Genomic DNA, 23048 nt, shown 5'->3' with positions numbered 1-23048 from the left:
ATTAGGAATAAGATGAAAACAATGACAGTATCAGGATCTTTGAGATTTTTTCTAGTTGGAAAGCTACAACTTTAAATAACTTGAGAATAATCACAAATATTACTCACAAATGCAAAATAAGGTTTTAGCTGAACACAAATAATACAAGGTAAAAGAATAATCAGAGTTGGTAATGTTCAACAAAGAAATACAGAAAGCAAATTTTTTCAAGCTAGATGTTAAAGGAGGTGATGGTTAAAAGACAGGGGTTTAAAAAAAAGAGAGGGGGACTTCCCTGGCAGTTCAGTTGTTAGGACTCCTCGCTTGCACTGCAGGGGGCAAGGGTTCGATCCCTGGTGGGGGAACTAAGATCGTGCATGCCACGAGGCATGGCCAAAAATAAAATAAAATAAAAAATAAAATAAAATTTAAAAAGGGGGTTGGGTACAGAATAAGCCAGTGGCAACACCAAGTACTATACAACTTAGCCAAAGCAGACACCTGATGCAAATGGATGAATTTAAAAGGTTTAAAGAACAAGGGGTTTGAGGAGGCAGGGTCCCAAGTATTAAGCTGTCATTTTAGTAACTACCAACAAGTTCCAGACAACCTGGATGAACTTTACATGAAAAAGGCTGTCGGGCTTCCCTGGTGGCGCAGTGGTTGAGAATCTGCCTGCTAATACAGGCGACACAGGTTCGAGCCCTGGTCTGGGAAGATCCCACATGCCGCAAAGCAACTAGGCCCGTGAGCCACAACTACTGAGCCTGTGCGTCTGGAGCCTGTGGTCCGCAACAAGAGAGGTCACGATAGTGAGAGGCCCGCGCACCGCGATGAAGAGTGGCCCCCGCTTGCCGCAACTAGAGAAAGCCCTCGCACAGAAACGAAGACCCAACACAGCCAAAAATAAATTAATTAATTTTTTAAAAAAACTTAAAAAAAAAGGCTGTCATATAATAGTGCAAAAAATATGAGAATGTAGATTTCTTTACTATCCACATGAAAAGGTACTTGAAGAAGGTAACACAAGTTTTCTACTAAAAAGTTGCTATTTTTGAAATGTATATATCAATACCAGAACTGCTTTTCAAGTCTGAGACTAAAATGTACCCAGGCATTCTATCTAAAGAGAATTTAACTGATCCAGCGTTTACATGGTATTATGAAAAACACATGATCACTACACCCCTTTAACTCACATTATATCGAATCTTTCCAAAGGTATTTGAGAAAGTTTTCAGAGTGAAGCTCTGGGACCAAATACATTGAGATTCTACAAAAGTTTATTGTATATACACTATGTGCAAGGCACTGTGGGGATACAAGATCACATTAAGATCCAATGATCTTCTAAAACAGCTCATGATGTCCCTCATACCATTGATATTAGATGCATAAACATTTCAAGAACCTTACACTCTACACTAGAACACTAGAAGGGCCCACTATTTGAAGGAAAAATAATCCAACCAACACTTCCTTCAGCTCTTCCCTCTTTCCAGCTTTGGAGGCAAGAGGTGAATACAGACATTGTGTACCCAAGACTCCCAGAAAGAAAGAAGTGGGAACAAATCTCTTTAAATCAATTGAAGTAATTGTGACTCTGAAGTTGCAGGGCATGCATTCCTCACACCAGGCTACATCCAGTCACTCAGCTACCCAGCAAGAGTTTGCAGATGTGGGTTGGAATCTACAGCACTCTCTGTCTAGTGCTATTGTCTCCCAGACAAATACCAATGTAATCTTTCCACAAGGCCCTAACAGAAACTAGTTGCACAACTGCATAACCTTATTTGAAATATGACAAGAGTAGATATCTAATCTATCCTTGCCTTTCATGTGAAACCAGGAACCCTGAAAAGATTTCTTTTTCCACCCAGGAAGAGTGCTTTATATGTTATAGCTAGAAAGTAATAGTACTTTCTTTGTTTTATTTTTAATTAACAAGCCAGAACTTATTTCTAGTTAGTGCTGGTCCCTTTCTAAATGCATTATACATGTCTCCCCCAAAATGTAATCATGGCTCAAATTGTTTTTGAAACTCTTCTCTGTACTGAGGCAACAAGAGTAATGTAAAAAGAACACTGGACAAAGTAAAAAAGCCAGACTGGAGGTCTAGATCTGCATAAGTTGTGTAACTTAGTGAGTCACTGAGCTTCAGCTTTTTCATTTATAAAATAGGATTGATAATACCTACATTATTGGTTGTTGGGAGGACTGCATGAGAAAATGTATAGGAAAGCACTCTCTAAACTGCAATATACCACATATATGCAATTTAGTATTATTTCACTGGTCTCCCAAAGGTCTTTAGAATTCACATCACGTTCTTTTTAAAACTCTTCGCAGTGTAAAAATATTCATCTGCTGAAAATGGATTTGACTTTTGGAAAAAACCAAAAGTTATTCAAAGCCAAGTCTATGTGATCAAATTGAATAAGATCCATTTTTGGTCCAAAACAAGATGTGACTATAATATAATGAGTTTCTCTTGTATGCCCTCTAAACTTGATCTGATGGCATGTCAAAATTTAGTTTCATAAATGTCTGAGGTAACAGCAACATTGAAATATTTATATAACCTTGAAGGACACAATGAAGAGCAATCACTTATTTACAAAATTTCTGATTAATTGTATGAGCACCCAACTAACTCCAAAGATACAATGTAAGTCATTCTTGATTTCTTTTCTCTTACATCCCCCCATATATATGCAAGGCATCACCCAATCCTACCAATACTATCTAGGAAACTTCAGTCCATTGTTTTAGTGTGTATTCTCTTCATTTCTCACTAGGAGGACTATAACAGGAGCTCCTGAATTGATCTCCTAGCACCAATCTCTTCCCTATCGTTCAATATTACCAGAGTTAAATTACTGAAAAATAAAGCTGACTTCATCAATCATCTGCCTAAAAGTCTTTAACAGTTCCCCACTACTTATAAGGTTCACACTGCAGTCAAACAAGGCCCTTCTCAACATGACCTAATCCAATTCTCCAGAGCTATTCTCCCACAAGTCCCCTTCAGCCCTCTATACTTCTACCACACTGAATGTTACGTTACCCCCAGACAGAGCATGGTTTCTTTTGACCACATGCCTTTGCTCAGACTATTCTCTGAGTGGACCTCCCTCGCAGCCTGACAAACTCATCCTTCAAGATCCAACAACTCCCAAATGGCAACTTCACCACTCCTTTAGCCTTACCTGCTGCACCTGTCATGCTCCCACATCACTTGTTCATATCTCTAAGTCAACATTATGTAGCTTATTAATTAATCCAGTTATCTCCTTTCCTAAAATTGAGCTCCTCAAGAATAGAACTGGAATACTTTGCATCTATAGCACCTATAATAATATGACAGAAGGGGCTCAAAAAAATGATTTGTGAATTAGTTTGCTTATTTTAAAAAGCAGTCTTAAGAATTTAGACTTTAAATAAATTAAACTTTGTTTTTGGAGGTGCTTCACGTGTAGCATTTAATATGATGAGCAACGTTCAGAGGGTTAATGACTTGGTAGCTTTGTGCTTAAGCTGCGTGAATATCACTAGATAGAAGCCTAGCTGTTCTTAGCTTAGTTCTCTATCTCGGTCTTGGCTTTGGCAAATCATTCCCTGACTGACTGCCAATGGAGTTTGTGCTACTTAGCTGGTTATTCCTCCCTAGCTAGTCCATGAACTTTAGGGAGTATACAAAATATAGAGCACTATTCAAAAGCCATGACATACAATACTGTGGTAACTAATAATTTTTAGTTAACCAAGCATTAAAAATGTTTAGCCAATATTTCTCTTAAGTGAGTTCAAGTTATCACTGTTTTCATTCACAAATGAAGAAACCACAATCACGCAATCAATGACCTTGACTTGTCCAAAATAAATGGAATTAGTGACACTACTAGAACTATAAACTAGCTCCTAGAATTTAAGGTTCCCCTTCCATAAGAGTTTTGTACTACCACTAATGAATCCTAGTGATGACAGCCTTACACAGCTCAAAATGATACAGATTGGACATACTCAATGCGTTCAGTGATCCTGGGTTTCTAAGCGCTAATCATGAAACTCCTAAAATGAACTGTTTAGACCCAATATGATCATTACAAGCTAAACGTTAATTCCACCAAAAAGCCTGTGACATCTTCTAAAATATGATATATCAAAGAATTCAAAAGCATTCAATTATGGTCAAACTACTTGTAATAAAGGAGGCAATCTGGCAAGACTAGCCCTGACACGCTTTAGAAAAAAGACACAATTGGAAATAAGAGTCAGGGAGAAAAACGAAGGATTAAGATAAACCATTCCTGATCTCACCTCCAAGAGGAATCATTCTGTCACAGAGAAAAACTAAATAAAGTCCGTCTATTTTTATACGGGGTGATTGAAGAGGAAAGAGAAATGAGAAGACATTTGGGGAAATCAGGAATTAAATCTCAACTGCATTAAAACTAACTTTCCATAACAAATAGTTTCCAAAAATAGTGCTGGCACGAAACTATGCTGGGATTCGTACCAAGAGCGTCTAAAATCGCTATGGCTAGAAAGGCTCTGAGCAGAGAACGAGGCTTTGTAGACAGTGGACAGTTCAAAATGGAAGACAATCTAGGATATTTCTCTGGACAAGGAGTTGACACTACAGAGGAAAACTGGAGCATCTACTCCCCTCACCCACCAAGTAAAAAAATAAACTAAAATTGAAGTTCCTGGCTGCTCTGGGGCAGCAGAGCGACCACTATCGGCGCTATTGCTAATCGTCACCCCGATAGGGGTCTAGGCCTCCTGCACTCTCTGCCAGGGGCCCGTTAGGAACTGGGACAGTGCCCACTCATTGCCAGCGGCTGGTGTTTGCAGGAGTAAAACGCAAAGGTAAAGTACACCAAGATCCTTCTCCTCGAGGCCCAAGCCCCAAATAAGAGAAGTTAGACCTACTTATTTTCTTGGAGTTCGGCTCTCGCTGCAGCCCCGAGAGCAATCTGGGGAAGAACTATTTTAGAAATGGGGAAAAACTATTTTAGAAGTGGGAAAGCAGAAGCGGCGAGAGCCCCGCGACCCATCCGCAAGGAGTAAGGAAAAGATACTCGGCCAGGGACCCCGAAGCCCTACAGGGTGCACAGGAGACGCTAGGGGAGGGGAAGGGTCTCTACGTTTCCAAAGCGCGTGGCCTCCACCCACAGGTCCTTTCCCTGCCGAGGCACGGGGTAAATAGCTGTTAGCAAGACGTGAGGCGCCAGTGCAGCTCTCCCGAGAGCCGCCGGCACCGACTCCCACCCCCCACTAAAGTCACCTCAACAAGAGCGCAGCCATCTTGCGTTCCGGCCTGGACGGAAGTGACGCCGACGGCCCCACCACTTCTGGGCGACGGGGGGGGGGGGCGGGGCGGGGCTCCTGTCACGTGACGACACCAGCTCTTTCAGAGGATTGGGAGCGTCTCCGGCTCTTCCCTAGTTCCGACTCTTCGCAGATTTTCTGTGCGCAGTTAGTCTCTGACCCCGCCTCTCTCAGCTGACTTCTAGAAAGTGACAAGTTTTCCGCAGGACTGCCGCTGGCTCAAATTCTGCAGTCTGCGTTTTACCTTTTTGTTTTTAGAGGTGCTTCACAGGTAGCACCTCTAAAAACACACTCATTTTGTTTAGCACCACAAAGCAGAGGACTTGCCCAGATTCTTCACTGAGGACTTCTCAGTCTAGTTTCATGCCTTCCCCCTCCCAGGTGGGACTAAAAAGTATTATAGGGTGACTGAGACATGCAGGGAAGAAGATACTTTCGGCTTGCAGCAACATGGATGAACCAAAAGATTATCATACTAAAGTAAGTCAGAAAGAAAAAGACAAATAACATGATATCACATATATGTGGACTCTAAAATATGGTACAACTGAATTTATTTACGGAACAGAAACAGACATAGAAAACAAACAAACATAGTTACCAAAGGGGAAAGGAGGAGGGATAAATTAGGAGTTTGGGATTAGCAGATACAAACTACTATGAATAAAATAGGTAACCAACAAGGTCCTACTGTATGGCACGGGGAACTATATTCAATATCCTGTAATAAACCATAATGGAAAAGAATATGAAAAAGAATATATATATGACTGAATCACTTTGCTGTATACCAGAAATTAACACAACTTCGTAAATCAACTATACTTCAATTAAAAAAATTTTTTTTGTAAAGATATTTTGGGCTCCTTCCCATTCTTATGTGAACCGTCTTCACCAATACAGAGATAGTGCACAAGTTGAGATCCATGGGGGAGAGAACCTCTCAGAGCACCATTTCCGAGCATGGGGAGCGTCCTCTAACCACCTCGATTAGCTTTATGTCTCACAATTCCTGGGCTTGAGCTGCTGCATGAGCTAGATGCCCACTAACCAAAGACAACGCTCCCTTGTTCCTTGTTTCAGGGCTATGTGGGTGACACCCACTGCCAGAAGAACCTGGGGTAGGGGTGGGGGAGAACTCGCTTTGATTTATATACATAAAAACAGTTTTGAGGAACCCAAGCACAGCAATCACTTCTAGAGCACTTATAACATAAGGGAGAAAACAAGCAAGTGGAAAGGAACGGAAAAGCGCAAAAGTTCTTGAGCCTCTTTTGAGGAGGAAGGGTGAGGAGAAGTGAAGCAGACAGCCCAGAGCAACTCCTGTTCGGCAATAAAAACATATTCGTTACATTAATATTCAGATTTTATTTATACCTAGGGCTTCTGTACTTTTCCTTTCAGGACTTAAATAGCACAGATTCATTTATTTCTACATCAAATGAATATACTATTTTGCATTTCTATAATGCTGGCAAAGAAAGCACTTTAATAAACTTCTGGACTGGAAGGGACCTTACAGGCTCTCCAACCCGATTTTCTCTCCAGTGCAGGAATGTCCTCTGTAGCGCTGCTGACAGCTGATCTTCAAGAGTGTGTTCTAACACATTCGATAATGGGTACCTCAAAAAACAAGTTTCATTTAGTAAACAATTTAGTCATTAGGAAGTTGTTACGGTAAAATACAGTTTTCTGCTATTGATCTTCCAGTCATTGATCTTGCTTTGGCCCTCGGAAGCTTCACATTAACAAATCCAATGGATGCCTCTTTCACTTAGTTCTTCAAATGTTTCACGTAACGTATTTGTCTTAAAACTCAGCTCTGACCATGTAGACACTCCCATTCCTAACCCCAAATACCATCCCAAAACCATCAGCAAATTCTTATGATGTACCAAATTAAATCCACCCCCTTTAGTCTGTCATTTAAGGCCCTCCACAAACTGGCTTCAACTTTCCTGTACAGACTCCTTTCCTCTGATGCCTGTTCAAGATCCCCCAAGTCGAGTAAAAATGGAGGACACCAGATCTGCCCTGAATATTCCCAAAACTTCACAAACCTACCCACCACCCCCCCCAACACACACACACTTTCTTATCTCTTTGTCTTTGCTTTTGTGGTTCTATCTGCCTAGATACCCTCACTGCCAATTTCTCCTTTTCAAAATGGCATGCATCCTTAAAGGTTGGTCCACATCTAATATTGCCTTCTAGACATGACTCCCCCTTCCTCTGAACTTCATTTATTAAATGAAAGTTATTGATATTTTTGTGTTTAATCTCTGTTACATAACTTAATTTTCCTAATGTAGCTCTATGTGCCCTCATTTATACTCTCAACACTTTGTTCATCAGTCTGCTATACAAGCATCATGGTTTATTATATTTCGTTGTTAATGGGTTTGTCCTCTGATTCTCCCCTCTCTGTCTCCCCAAACTAAATTTTGAACTCCTTGAAGGAGGATCTTAATTTTTATTCCTCTTTCTATTACTCACATACCCACATATTCGCATACTCATATATGTAGCTGGCTGGTACTCAATATAATTTTGTTGCCTTGCTCTTAACTGAAATGGACTTAATCTGCAGCATTAGGCAGTGAAGGACCTCCTGAAAAAAAGGGAAAAATCAGGGATTCTTCCCTGGATATTTTCCCATGGAAAAAAAGTTTTTTATCTGGAAAGAATCACCAAAGATGCAGAGAGATAGGGGAAAAAAAAAAAGACACCCAAAGGACTTGGTCATCTCAAGAAGCCTGTAATGCAGCCCATAGTAGTCAAGATAACAGGGATATCCTGTTTTCAAAGTTCTCTGGGGGAAACCCGCCTCTAACTCCTAGAGCTCTAGGGGAGCCACTCTCAGGCATGGAGGCTAGGGAGGAATCCCTTTTCATAGCCTTAGGATTCAGGTTCCTCTGCCCATCTGTCCCTCAGAGAAATGTGTTTGTGTCCCTTTTTCTGTCCCTCCCCCTCACCCCCCCCCCGACATTCCAGCCTGGGGCAGGGGGAGGCTAGCAGACACAAAGCCCTCAGTGTATGGGGTGGTATGTGTCCCCCCCACCCCTCCACCCAGAGGACACAATGCCCCTTCTGCTCCCTGCACTCTGCCCCCCTCCCCACCACCTCTCAACTGCACATGCCAGGCTGCAATTGGCTACTGGCTCAGGACAGCCCCCTCATACTGGGGCCCTGGGGGATTTTAAGCGGGTTCCAGGAACCCCCGCTCAGTTCCTTGTCCCCCACTCTCCCAACCCCACGGACGCTCCGGGCCCTAGCCCTGCCCCAGCTATGGCTCCTGGGGCTCCCTCTTCCAGCCCCAGTCCTGTCCTGGCTGCGCTACTCTTCTCCTCTTTGGGTAAGTTGAGCCACCCCAGTCTGGGGGCCCCGGGGCTCAGGTTGTCTCTCAGCAAGCTTTCCTCTGCCTTCGCTGTGCTCCTCACTGCAATCAAAGAAAGAGTGAGCAAGAGCAGGAAGGTGATATTCTATGCAGAGAAAAAATATATAGTTTGGAGGGAGGCTGTAAAGGTAAAGGTATTCTGTGAAGGGAAAAGGTAAAAGAGTGTAGAGAGCTCTCCTGAAGTGGACCTGACTGGACCCGGGTTGGAAACCAATAAATGCCCCCAAAGCGGTGGTGAAGGCCTAGTAGGAAGCAGTGTTAGAGCTTGGTAAGGAACATGTTCAGACATCTGGGTTCTGGTCCCTACTCATTCCCTAGTCGTGCAGAAGGTAACTTAACCTTAGTTTCCCTGAAGAGAAAAGTCAGGGAATGTGATCTAAGGAAGGAGCCCAAGGTTTGTGGTCCCAACTCCTCAGATCCTTTGTCTCTTGGTGCCTCAGTTTCTCTCTGTGGATCTGCGTCCATTATGTGGATGAACAGAGTAGAAGGGAGGTTCTATGAGATTCTAGGGTCTTGTCCCATCTAAAGCTATCTTCCACATAAGTTGACCAGCCCCTTCCTTGCCCCAGGGCAGATATTGGGTGAGGAAGAGAAGTTCAAAGCAGGGTTATCTGAATGGATTGTTCCCTTCTCCAAACTGCCCTGAAGCCTAGTGCAGTGGGTGAGAAGTAGGGCAAATGGGGGGAGGGGAGGAAGGGCTGGTTAGAATGTCTGAGATTCTCTGCTGTCAGCTCCTTGAGTCCTAAACCTAGAAGCTAGACTCTTCTGGACTGTACTGGACTATTCAGAGGTACCCTGAGAAAATGTTAAAGATAGGGAGTTGGAGAAGGGCGTGGTGAGGGAAATGGGGAGAGGGAATCTTGGAGTATAAGAGGGAGAGAGAGTTCTGTCCCACTCATAGCACCATTGAACAGAGCTGAAGGGCAGTGGTTGATATTTGAACAGGAGGAATAGAAGTTAGATCCAATGAATAACCTTCCTTGTTACATTTGGGATACCCAAGAAGGCTCTAAGGCTGAGCCCCAGGAGGTGAGTCACTGGTATTGTATGCTGAGGTGGGAGATTTGGGACTATGGACCCCGGGTGGGGTGCGGGGGGCGGTGAGGGGAGGGGAGGCATGAGCCCCCAACATTGGTCAGTGGTCAGACAATGGGTCTCTATTTATTTGGTTGCTTCCTCCCCCTCCCATAGAACAAAAGGGTCTACAGTTGCCCCCAGCCAGGGCCAGCCCACACACATAATCTCCCTGGAATGGCCTTGTGTGGGTGAGTCTTGGGAGTGGCACTGGGACAAAATGGCCAAGAGGAGGGTGAGGAGGGTCAAACCAGAACCACAAGGGGCTCAAATGCAGAGTCATCTGAGCTTTGGGCTTGGGGGTCCTGCTCTGAATCAAGCTTCCCCTGAGAGGGATATGAGGTCCTTCCTTCCGTGACCCCCCAGTCAAGAGCAGCTGTATGGCAATCAGAGATTCAGCAATGAAGACAGCTGGGTCAGGGAAGAAGACTTACATTCTCTAGTTATCTTCAATTTTTCTGCAAGAAATTTGAGTTTGTTGTACTGTGAAATACTATGTAGCTGTTAAAAATAATATTGATCTGTATGCATCAAAGTGGAACACTCCCAACAGATACATATATTCTTTTTATACATATATTCTTAAGCAAAAAAAAAAGGTAGACTATAATGCAATGTATGTTAAAAAAAAAAAAAAGGAAAGAAAAGAAAGCTCCACAGGAAGAAACTATTTCTTATAAGTACGTGTGTATCTTGAGTTTATATTGAGTCTGACACATAGAAAATTGTTACACATTAAACTGATAACATTGGTAATATCTGGGAGGGGACTACAGGAAAGGAATTGGTCAAGAGAGACTTTAGCTCTCTTTATCTCTATTGCTTGAATAGTTATAAGAAGAATGCACTATGTGTTACCTGTATAATTTATAATAAGTTTTAAAAATTGTAAAGCCTGCATCTAAGGGATAGCTTAAGAATTAGATACTGATCCAAAGGGAAAGTTAGACTTGGAGACAGAATTCAACTTCTGGAAGTCCTCAGGAGAATTCTGGTACTGCTGATTTCATTTCCTCTATGAACATGCTGAAGAGCTTGAACCAACACAGCATTTCCACTCATCTATTCAATTAGGCAAGAGAGACCTGGACCTCAGAATTCGTCATTTCTGTCCCAGTCTTTGCTATGGCCTCTGACTCAGGCTTGACTTCCTATTGATCTCACTCACTCTATATCCCTTTTTGGGCCCACATGTGCATCTGATTCCCTCTCTATGTTTGCAGTGCTCTCCCCAGCCCAGGCCATTGTGGTTTACACGGACAAGGAGGTCCACGGTGCTGTGGGCTCCCAGGTGACCCTGCACTGCTCCTTTTGGTCCAGTGAGTGGGTCTCAGATGACATCTCCTTCACCTGGCGCTACCAGCCAGAAGGAGGCCGCGATGCCATCTCGGTGAGTGCCTGGGGGGAATCCTGAGATTGCATAACAGAAAGGGTGCTTCAAAGAACCACAGAAAAGAGAACTTGGGCTAAGGAAGGGGAAATCCTTTATGAGCCATAATCCCATCTTTGGCAAGGTAAGTGGCAATCTTCGTCACCCTGACTAGGGCTGAATCCCCTCCCCAGCATTACCGTCACCAGCCCAGAATTCCTCACCCTGAGGCTAGAAATACATGCTTCCCCTCATTCCTCATAGATCTTCCACTATGCCAAGGGACAACCCTACATCGATGAGGTGGGGACCTTCAAAGAGCGCATTCAGTGGGTAGGGGACCCTCTCTGGAAGGATGGCTCCATTGTCATACACAACCTGGACTATAGTGACAACGGCACTTTCACCTGTGACGTCAAAAACCCACCAGACATAGTGGGCAAGACCTCTCAGGTCACGCTCTATGTCTTTGAAAAAGGTGTGAGAGGAGATGGGATGTGGGTATGGGAGGGAGTTCAGAGAGGGGATCGGGCCTCCCTGAGAGGCTGGGGGAAGGGGCAAAATGCCGGGGCTAATGTCCCTCAGCCTCTGGGAGAGTGGGCAGAAGGCAGCCTTGGTTGGGGTGTCTTACAACCCGAACCGTAGGGAATAGGTGTGGGGCTAGGAACCAAAGATACTTGTCCCTGCTCATTCCCCCACTTCTTTTCCTTCCCGTTTTAGTGCCTACTAGGTACGGGGTGGTGCTGGGAGCCGTGATCGGGGGTGTTTTGGGGGGTGTTCTATTGCTGCTGCTGCTTTTCTACCTGATTCGGTACTGCTGGCTACGCAGGCAGGCGGCCCTGCAGAGGAGACTCAGGTAAAGGGCGGAGCCGACTCCCCTTCCCTAACCCACTACTCCCCATCTGGGCGGAGACTAACCCAATGGGTGGGAGGGCCAAAGGGAAAAGGAAGCCTTGACCCCTCTACGAGGGGCTCCAACAGGGCCAAATCCATAGCACCCCCTTTCCCTGCAGTGCCATGGAGAAGGGGAAATTGCACAAGTCTGTGAAGGACTCGTCGAAGCGCGGCCGGCAGGTTAGCGGGACTTGGGGGGCCTCCGGGCAGCAGTCAGGGGCAGGATGGAAACAGTCAAGCCCCACCAGACCGGTGACTGATGCGTGCACTCCTCTCCACAGACGCCAGTGCTGTATGCCATGCTGGACCACAGCAGAAGCACCAAAGCTGCCAGTGAGAAGAAGACTAAAGGGTTGGGGGAGTCTCGCAAGGATAAGAAATAGCGGTTAGCGGGCCGGGCGGGGGGTAAGGGGTCAGGGGCGGAGTCTTCCAAAGGCTCTCAGATGGTGGTCATAGAGATGGAGCTACGAAAGGATGAGCAGAGCTCGGAGCTCCGGCCTGCTGTCAAGTCCCCCAGCAGAACCAGCCTCAAGAATGCCCTCAAGAACATGATGGGCCTGGACTCAGAAAAGTGATCACCGCCCCCCCCCCCACCAAGGCCCTGCCAGAAAAGGGGAACCTAGGCTCCTCTATCCCCCGTCTAGGTGCTTTCCTCCTTAGCTCCCCAGCCCTGCCCTGCCCTCACTTCCCTTTGAGATGTAAGTTTCATTCCAAAATTCATTCCCCAGGCACTTCATATTCTCCCCCACCTTCACCCCCTGGCTTTCTGGAAGCCCAGGGCTCCATCCTACGCTTCACCTGCCCCAAGGACTCTGTGTTTGGTGCCTGTTCCTCTGGCGCTGAGAAGAAAGGGACCTTGATACCCCCTGCCTCAACTCCAGGCCACCTGATATTCCCATCCCCTGCACCACCTAGCCTGTCCCTCTGACTCTCTTCTCTCTGACCCTCCCTCCCCTCTGTCAGGTGGCCCAGCTCCAGACTCTGCCCTCCCAGCTAACACCCAGGTCACCCAGATCAGACTCTCCTTCAGGTTTTATTTAGGTTGTTAGTTATTTTTTATTTTTTAATCCATTCTTGTTTGTTTGTTTGTTTGTTTGTTTATCTGATCTGTGCCCATGCTCTACCCTCCCCCCATGACTGAGTACCAATGACGTCATGCGGCTTTGGCAATTCCCCACCCCCCATTAAATCCTTAACGGAGAGCCAGCCCAAGCAGAGGGGCCCCTGATCCTCAAACCTCAGCTACAGGAATGGTGCCCCCTGACCACTTTGGAGCACTGTTCTGGGACTCAACGTCACGGGAAAGGAGAGGGAGAGACAAAGGATCTTCATAGGTGAGGGGGTTGAGGAGGGGACAAATGAGCCTTAAGAAATAGCTTTTAAATAACCAAAGACAACGCAGGAAAAACAAATGGGAAACAGGGGGGAAAGGGAAGAGGCTGCACTCCTAGCCACAGGGGATTCTTAGGATTTTTCTACATTCTGTATATTTCTTCTCAAACCCCCAAATCTCCTTAAATGTTTAATAAACACTGACATTTCCAGAAGCTGCTGCCTGCATCTCCAATTTCCTCATTCTTCTGGGAATAATCCCTGCCTCTTATCCCATCCCCAACCTCCCACCTTCCCCAATCCCTCTCCTCCCCAACTTCTTCTCCCCAACCGGTTTCAGTTGTTAAGAATTTGATTTCGGGGCTTCCCTGGTGGCGCAGTGGTTAAGAATCCGCCTGCCAATGCAGGGGACATGGGTTCGAGCCCTGGTCCAGGAGGGAAGATCCCACATGCTGCATAGCAGCTAAGCCCGTGCGCCACAACTGCTGAGCCCATATGCCGCAGCTACCGAAGCCTGCGTGCCTAGAGCCCGTGCTCCGCAACAAGAGAAGCCACTGTAATGAGAAGCCCACGCACTGCAACGAAGAGTAGCTCCCGCTTGCCACAACTAGAGAAAGCCCATGCACAGCAACGAAGACCCAATGCAGCCAAAAATAAATAAATAAAATAAATAAATTTATTAAAACAAAAGTACTTAAAAAAAAAAAAAAGAATTTGATTTCATGGCATGGGGTTACATAGTATCGTGGAAAGAACTCTGAAATAGGCTCATAAGACACATTCATACATTCAACAAATATTCAGTGAGTTCGTACTATAGTACACAGAGTTTGTACTATGTGCTAAACTGTGTGTCAGGCTCTGCGTTTACATGGGTTATAACAGATTCCCTCTTCACCAAGATCTGTATTTTTAAAATATCCCAGCCACTCACAAGCTGATCCAGGGCTAGTCACTTGGCTTAGGTAAGCCTGTTTCTGCATTTGTAAACAACTGAGATAATGATACCTGCCCTACTGAATTCCCAGGATTTTTGTAAGAATCACATGATTCCATCCTGTGTATGGAAACCTTTGTAAACTATACATTGATATACAACTAAGATATTGAGGATCAGTCCTTTAAAGATGGAGTCCTTTCAATCTTGCCTAAAGGATTACACTTTACAAACTAGCACTAATCTCATTCACCCCTACAAACTCATGCACACACAACTTTGTTTTGTTGGTGCATTTTAGGTATAATATTAATAGCTCATTAGCTGGTTTGTTGGTATGCTAATGATACACCATTAATATCCTGGAATCCTTAAATAATTATGGAAAAACATATATATCTTTTTCCCTTGGTGGTTACTGATAGCAAAAAACCCAAGATTCTCACAAGTCATTTCTTCACCTTGTTAAGACGTTAAAGATAAGATTTTTAACAGCAGCTTTGCCAAAACCCAGAGTGCTTCCATTTATTTCAAGGGCTGTCTTCCACTTCTCTTAAAAGAAAAATTAACCCAAATTCATTTTAATATAAAAGCTAATAGATTCCATTAGGTAAATACAAATGAAAACTACAATGAGATACCACCTCATACCCATTAAGATAGCTACTATCCAAAACAAAGTGTTGACAAGGGTGTGGAGAAGTTGGAACCCTTGTGCACTGTTGCTGGGAATGTAAAATGGTACAGCTCCTGTGGAAAGTATGGAGGTTCCTCAAAAAAATTAAATACAAAATTACCATATGATACAGCAGTTCCATTTCTGGGTATATATCCAAAAAAAATTAAAAGCAGGGTCTTGAAAATATATTAGTACACCCATGTTCATAGCAACATTATTCACAATAGCTGATATGTGGAAGCAACCCAAAGGTCCCTGGACAATTGATGACTGGATAAGAAAATGTGGTATATCTATACATACAATGGGATATTATTCAGCTGTAAAAAGAAAGAAAATTGTAACATATGCTACAACATGAATGAACTGAGAACATTATGCTAAGTGAAATAAGCCAGGCATAAAAAGACAAATACTGTGATTCCACTTACGTGAGGTACTTAGTCACAATCATAGAGACAGAATGTAGAATGGTGGTTGCCAGCCGCTGGGGAAATGGGAGAATGGACAGTTATTGTTTAATTGGGATAGAGTCTCAGTTTTATAAGATGAAGAGTTATGGAGATGTATAATGGTGATGTTGCAAAACATTATGAATGTACTTAATACCACTGAACTGTACACTTAAAAATGGTTAAGAGGTAAATTTTATGTTAATTGCATTTTACCACATTTTTTAAAATTGGAAAATAAAAGCTAATAGAGTCTACATAGCTTTTTCAGGGTGGGAGAGGAAGCTTAGTCACAACTCAATGAAGTTGGGAATATCTAAGCTAAAGAGTCTTTATCAGTAGACCAGAATATGGAGTCCAGAAATGCAAATAAGCATGGGAACATATTTTATTATAAAAATAACATTCCACTTCAGTGGTAAATTAATGGATTATTTAACAAAAGGTATTGGTGCAATTGACATATGTCTAGAAGAAAACAAGGTAAGATCTTTATCTCATGCCATATATAAAAATAAAATCTAAATATTAAGAAATAAAATACAAGTATCTGAAGGAAATAAGCATATTCATTTAATCCTCAAATGGAAAAGGCCTTTAAACAAGACAGGAAGTCCAGAAATCTTAAAGGAAGTACATAAAATCTTGAACCTCTTTAATGGCAGAATATATTATAAATGAAACCAAAAGACACTTGGTAATTGTGGAGAAAAATACAACACAAATGAAATATCTTCCTACATATAACAATCTAATATCTCCCTTATTCGCATCTTCAGCTACTGTCCCATTTCTCTGCTTCCCTCTATAGCAAAACTTCTTGAACAAGTCTAGGGCACTATCTCCTACCTCCCATTCTCCCTTCAACACACTGACCCCATCACTCTACTGAAACTGCTCCTGTCCAAGGGCATTAATGATGTCCATTTCACCAAATTTGATGGTCATTTTTCAGTCCTCCTCACCCTTTCAGCAGCATTTAACATTAATGGCCATTTCCTCTTTCTGATAACACTTTATCTCTTGGCTTCCTTGAAACACACTGATGGTTTTTCTCCTACGTATTTGAAAACTGCATGACAATTTTAAAGTAGAGATTGAAACAACCAGGAAGACATCTTTTGTCCCTCACGAAGTGTGTTTGTTTATTTAAATTAAGGCTACATTTGAGCGTCACAGGGCAACAATCATCTTGAACTGAATATAGATTTTTTCCTCTAGATAGGGCCTGAATTCTCACTACTCTCATTTCCTTACCTGCCCGACCACCCTTAACATGCATTTGCTGCTCTGCCTTAAAACGTCTAAGAAATTGGACAAATATTTATGTGTGGGAGTGAAGTTGGAGAAGGGAGGTAAAGTCAGACTACAAAACAGAGCTTTTCACAGTTCCTCAAACAGGCCACCAGTCATCATGTCCATCTCTGGCTATATTAGCTACTCCTTAAACCCAGAGTTCCACTTGATTTTTTGTTACCTAAAGATTAAATTCTGGAGTTCACTTCCAACAACTAGTATAATAACATAAAAATGAGAAGAAAGGGAGAGATGAATAAAATGGTTAACTTAGACAAACACATATCTAAGACAAGCAAACAGAAAATATGCCAAGTTACCACAGTCCTCATTTCTGTAATTGGTCAAGAAGCCGTAATTAATATCTGTGAACTGCTTCAACTACTCATTCCATATTTCCTATGTCTTCAGCCAGAACGTCAGATAGTCAAGAGTTCTTTACCTGGTAGAGTGATCCAAACTTCCATTTCTGACTCAAGATCTGTCCTGTCTTTTTTTTTTTTTTTTTTTTTGGTTGCTATGTTAACATTTACTATTAGGCAAGGAAGTATTAAGTGGTGCCCCCAGAGAATCTCCTGGGTTCCAGAAATAGCTCTCCTTGCTCCTGTTGTGTAACAGCATCCCAACTTCCCCTAGGTCATCAGGATAAATCACACCAGCCAGCCAAGTAATCATTTTTTTTTTGCCTCTTGGTTCAGTGATGTATAGAGCCCCAAATGACCAGGTGGCAGTCTCCTCTTCTAATTCAGTGGAACCATTGTGTCTAATGGTAGAAGCATTCTCCTTTTGGAGACTAAGTCCTCCAAACCAGTAAAGCTCAAAGTTGCCAGGAGAAACAAAACTTCTGTGAGTTGGTTATTAGGTGTAATAGTGAAAGAGCCACCCGCACTTTTACCCCTTGACTCTGGAACCCTTGTATTCTGGCCATGGAGGAGAAAACACCATGTAATAGTCTCCGATTCAAAGCATATATTGCATTTTGTAAGCCAGAACTTCATTCTTTCAGGGTATTGTCTCCCAGTTGCTGCTGTAAATCTTCAGTAAACCATTCCACGTTTCAAATAAGCTTCTGCTTTCAGATGATGGGGTACATGGTAAGACCACTTAATTCCATGAGCACAAGCCCATTACTAAACTTCCTTTGCTATGAAATAAGTTCCTTGATTAGACATAATGCTGTGGGGAATGCCATAACTATGAATAGGCATTCTGTGAATTCCCCCAGTGTTGGTGCTGGCAGCAGCATTATGAGCAAAGAAGGCAAATTCATGTCCAAAACGTCTATTCCAGTGAAGACAAATCTATGCCCCCTCCATGATGAAAGAAATCCAATGTAATTAACTTGACATCAAGTGTCTGGCTGGTCCCCCCCAGGGAGTAGTACATATTAGGGACTCAGTGTTGGTCTCTGCTGTTGACATATTAGGCACTCAGCTTTGGAGTCATCTAGAAGATTTTTTTGTTTGTTTGTTTAAAGCATTTTAAAAATTTATTTACTTATTTATGGCTGCGTTGGGTCTTCATCTTCATTGCTGCGCGCAGGCTTTCTTTAGTTGCGGCGAGCGGGGGCTACTCCTCATTGCGGTGCGCGGGTTTCTCATTGCGGTGGCTTCTCTTGTTGCGGAGCACGGGCTGTAGGCGCGTGGGCTTCGGGAGTTGTGGCACGCAGGCTCAACAGTTGTGGCTCACGGGCTCAGCAGCTGTGGCGCTCGGGCTTAGTTGCTCCGCGGCACGTGGGATCTTCCCGGACAAGGGTTCGAACCCGTGTCCCCTGCACTGGCAGGTGGATTCTTAACCACTGCGCCACCAGGGAAGTCCCTCTTTGCTTATTCTAAAAGAACCCAAAATTAGGAATGGTCTAAAGAAGGAACTCACCCCTGTTTTTGGCAACCTAAAACACAGATCAAACCAGTCTTGCTTTAATTCCTGTTGAAGCTCTCTGTGACCTGGGACAAATCACGTGACTGTGGAACCTTGAGTTTTGTTAAGTTGATATCTATCCTATGGTGCACTTAAAAGAAGAAATTGAGAATATATGTAAACCATGTCACTAAGCACTTGGCATAGAGTGGAAGCCCCATCCATGTTAGTTCCTAGTCATCCTCTTCCTCCCTTTTTTCCCTCTGTTCAGTTGAAGCAAGTGGGGAACCTCCCCCCCAATACGCACTCAGGCAGGAGGGCCTAACTTGCCCACAGGTCAGATCTCCATCTACTACTGTCTGCTTCACAATTCAGGCATCATCACAACACAGACATGATCCTTTTGTCCTGCAAAGGCTCTCCTTTCTAGGCATTAAGTGTGGTTTCCAGCTGAGTCCCCACTATTTATCTTGTGGTCCCTCTCTGAGTGTCCAGCTCATGGTAAAGACTTACAGCTTGGCAGTAAGGTTTGGGGGCCTCTTTTAGAGAAAAAAGGGGTGGAGGCAGGGGAAAGATGAATTCCTGAATCTTCAGGCTAGTGCTGGGCATGACTTTCCAAAAGCTTAGGTCAACAGTTCCCAAACCCCTCAGACACAGTGCCCATTTTACTATCCAGGAATGATATTCATATGTAATATAAACTATAAACATAATTTCAAAAAGTAAATATAATACTCTAACCATATTATAAAGGTGAAATAAAAGATTAATTTATAATACAGTTGTCTGTATTTTAATATGTAATGTTCAGGCATAACTACACTGGAAGCATATAACATAGCGGAGACTTGAACCTACATGTAGAATCACTGTAAATACAACAGCAACAAATGCAAACTGATAGGGGCATATGTATCAGTGACTCAAATACCATAAACAGTATTGTCATTGACGACGTGGATTTCTGAAACGGTAAGCAACTCATGATAAAGTTCTGAACAAAACAAATTATAAGTTCCTTCAATCTACATGTTAGTTGCATTTCTGAAAATTCAGTGTTTAAAATGGTGCAAAAAGTACTTTGTGTTCACATGTAAAATGAAGTTGGGTTCCAGGTATCCTCAGATTATAACAGGTTTTTCACATTAATACACAATGGTATTTTTAACAGTCACGTGGGATGTGGGACAATTTTATTTTGTGCAGCACTATTCTGGTCATTGCAGTATGTTTAGCATCTTTCACCTCTGAAAGCTCAATACCAGGAAACCCTCCCCCATCCCCACCCCACCCCCCTACATATCATGACAACCAAAAAAATACCCCCATGGACTTCCAAAACATCCCCTAGAGGGCAGTACATCTTCCTGTTGAGAACTGGCTTGGGGAATAAGTGAGACCTGGAGCCCTCCCAGGAGTTAGAGAAGAGTTTGGTTTCATTTCATGATGCCCGCATCTCTTCACCTTTATACCCTAATGTGAGTCTGTTGACCCTTCTTCCTTTTCTGGGCATGCATATCAGCCCTACCCGCCAAGTTCTGTGCCCCATTTCTTTAGCCATTTCGTTTCAAACCACCTTTAATTCCAGAGGGTCTGCCCCTATATTCCCTGGAGCACCAGGGGAGGCAGCTGGATGCTGTCAAGCCACTGACAGAATTCTGGTAAGAGTCTAGCAGTACAATCAGGTAAAGCCAGAGCTGGTGGTCCCCTAGAAATATGGGGGACCACAGAGGGTCTAGGTCTTACTTGTGTGGGCTATGAGGGACCAAGTAGATATGCCTGGGCTCAGCTAAGGGAAGCTTGGCCCTCTCTGCCCTCTAAACTAGGCTGAACGACATCCTCGACAACAAAGCTCTCTACTCTTCAGTCATCCAGTCCCTTATCAAGCTGGTACAAAGAGCACAGATTCTGGAGGCAGACTACCTGAGCTCTGATGCTAACTCACCTATTCACTTGCTTTGGGAAGGTTATTTAATCTCTCTGTGCCTCAGTTTCTTCATATGTAAAAGGGAAATAATATGTCATAGGGTTGTAAGAATTAAATGAACTTACATATGTAAAAGTGCTTGGAACGTGGTCTGGCACAGAGTACTTTACAAATCTAGATATTACCACTGTCATCACCATTCATGCCCTGCGGGTAACATAAGGCTAGGGAGTTACCCCAACTTGATGAACATGATGAAACCTATGTCAACAGAACATTATGTGCAGGTAATACTCAAGTGATCTAGGGGAGATGGCCCTCTTGCTTCATTCTTGACGATCTAAGTGATTAGGGAATAAGAAAGGCCTATTAGTAGTAGCAGTAGTGTTATACCAAGGGGAGGCTAGAATCCTGAGAGCAGGAGGGAGGGCTGTCAATGCCACCCTAACCCAATGGCTGGAGGAGGGAAGTAGTCAAGGAGGGAATGAAGAAGTCTCTCCTGAAGCCTTGGGAACAGGCTGACTTTCTGAACATCCGTGGATTGTGAGTTTCTGCCTTTGCAGATCTGGACTCAGGGCTACCACCCAAACAACCAGAACAGTAGGCACCAGTGATGTCCATCTTAACAAACCACCTGACCCACAAACCCTCAGTTTTCAGAGGCACAGACAGCAGAGGATTGAAACTGGAAAACAACAGCTCACTGGAGAGTGATTCCAGTGAGAACTGGTTCTCAGGGATGAGTACAGCAGGGACAAAGAAGCTGCCAGGAGTCACTCCCACTGAAAACAACTCCAAAAATAAGGGAAACACAGCAAGGGTAGACAGAGAGAGGCAGAGGTGGACAGGAAGGGAAGCTCTTAAAAAGGGCATTAGGACAGGGGTTAAGTGTAAGAGTAAAAGATGCAAGAGATCAAAGTGGAAAAAGATGGCTCTATATTGGGGCAAGTTCAAGGAGAGGTCAAGAGCCCTACCCAGCAACGACACCAAGTCCCTGAAAGTAGGTTGTCCAGGGAAGCAGGATCCTTGTCCTTTTAGCCGCCTGAATTTCTCCCAAGACTTTCACCTCCAAGTCTGGGCTTTGGGGACATATTTCAAAGTATTCCCCGCTCAGATCTCCAGACCTCTTTCACTTTTGACGAGACTCTACTCCCAGCTCTGCCACGCCTACACAGAGAAAAAGCACCAAAAGAGTTATCAGTGATATAGATGTGACAACTGCATTTGCTTTCTTCCTCGACTGTTTCTAATGCGTGTGTCTTCTGCTAAACCACTTATTATAAGAGTATTCACCGATCCCTCAAAGACTTGTGGTTTTTGCTCCACAGAACAAAGCACTCAGGAATAATTTCTCAGTGATCAATACTCAAGGATCGTGTCTCTGGCAGAGAGACAGAATTCTATGGCCCCAAGGAGGAGTTACAGATATGCCAGAGAGGAAAGGCTCAATTTGAGTGCCCTATGGTAGAAGTAAGCAGCCTGGGCAGAGAGAAACCAGCTTTCAGAACTTTTATTGAGAACTACCACTGGTCCAGCAAAAGATGCCTAAACCTTTCTTTCCAGTTCAAACTATCTTTCCCAAGGCAACAGACTATGTTTTTGCTACCATGCCCTTTCTTTAAAAAACGCATGAGGACAAGCATAGTACCCTGGAGCTAGTAGTAGTGAAGGGAAAAATATCATGCTCCAGATCAGTGTGGCAAAAAACAAATCAGCAGGTATCCTCCAAGCAGCAGAGTCTATAGGAGAGGGCTGGTGACAGAGAACGCCACGATTGCCCTAGCACCAGCCAACTCTCAGAAGCTCATACCACCAGGAACAGGAAGTATCTGTTTTACTTTAGTGTGAATAGGGGCAGACCAAAGTGCAGTACAGTTAATCCCCATCTTGTGTCCGCGGAACTAGAGAACAGGGAATCCTCCTGTTTTACCAGGACATACTGGACACACACCTGGTGTGGCAATGAGGTTATCCTTTTATTTGCCCCTGAGTCCAGGACTAAAAGCCACCATCATCACTATACTGCCCTCAGAACAGATTTCAAATGTAAAATTTCCTTCTCGTCTCTGGCAACAGGAGAAGAGGGCCTTCCCATGAATTACTGTTTAATCCTCCTGATAGTCTATAGCCATGGCTTGTCAGGCATGGATAAACTTTGTAATATAGGTTGCTTCCAGGGATATTGTTCCTTGCTTCCTACTCAGAGCTGCTGCATGATTCCAGCTTCTGTATTCTTAAATCAGTACTAAGAAGTGAGGAGAGTGGGGGAGAGAAAGCATTCCTTGTTCGACCTTCAAGCATTTGGCTTCTGGCTTCAATGTATAGAAATCATTTCTCAGCAATGTAAGCCACCATTTGATTCATGGTTTAAAATCTTCAGCGTGACAGTGGTGCTCTCTATTGACCCAGAGTCATCTGTTTCTTCTCCTAAGTTTGAGAAAACAGTGGGAGGGGAGGAGGAGGGATGTGGGAGGAAGACAAAGCAGGAGGGACAGCTAGCACAGGTCATTCGGGGAGA

At 43.7% G+C, this 23048-nt stretch overlaps 2 protein-coding genes across 2 annotated transcripts in view; one reads left to right on the top strand and one right to left on the bottom strand.

Annotated features, from left to right (window-relative positions):
• The window catches only part of SDHC (succinate dehydrogenase complex subunit C), a 28744-nt gene extending 23444 nt beyond the window's left edge, over positions 1–5300 (bottom strand). Inside the window, exon 1 of the mRNA XM_068541147.1 lies at positions 5270–5300. Within this exon, the coding sequence (XP_068397248.1) occupies positions 5270–5289 (20 nt within the window). The 5' untranslated portion in view covers positions 5290–5300. The remainder of the gene's footprint in view (positions 1–5269) is intronic.
• A 3301-nt stretch (positions 5301–8601) lies between these two features.
• On the top strand, positions 8602–12622 carry MPZ (myelin protein zero). The gene is given in 6 exon segments (XM_068538331.1): positions 8602–8668; positions 11008–11174; positions 11418–11631; positions 11874–12009; positions 12167–12227; positions 12329–12622. Coding segments are annotated over 6 exon segments (939 nt in total).
• Positions 12623–23048: the final 10426 nt, after the last annotated feature.

The sequence above is a fragment of the Eschrichtius robustus genome, chromosome 3, assembly GCF_028021215.1.
Source record: "Eschrichtius robustus isolate mEscRob2 chromosome 3, mEscRob2.pri, whole genome shotgun sequence".
Classification (NCBI taxonomy): Eukaryota; Metazoa; Chordata; class Mammalia; order Artiodactyla; family Eschrichtiidae; genus Eschrichtius; species Eschrichtius robustus.
Note: the sequence above shows the minus strand (reverse complement) of the source record. Positions and strands in the feature narration are given on the sequence as shown.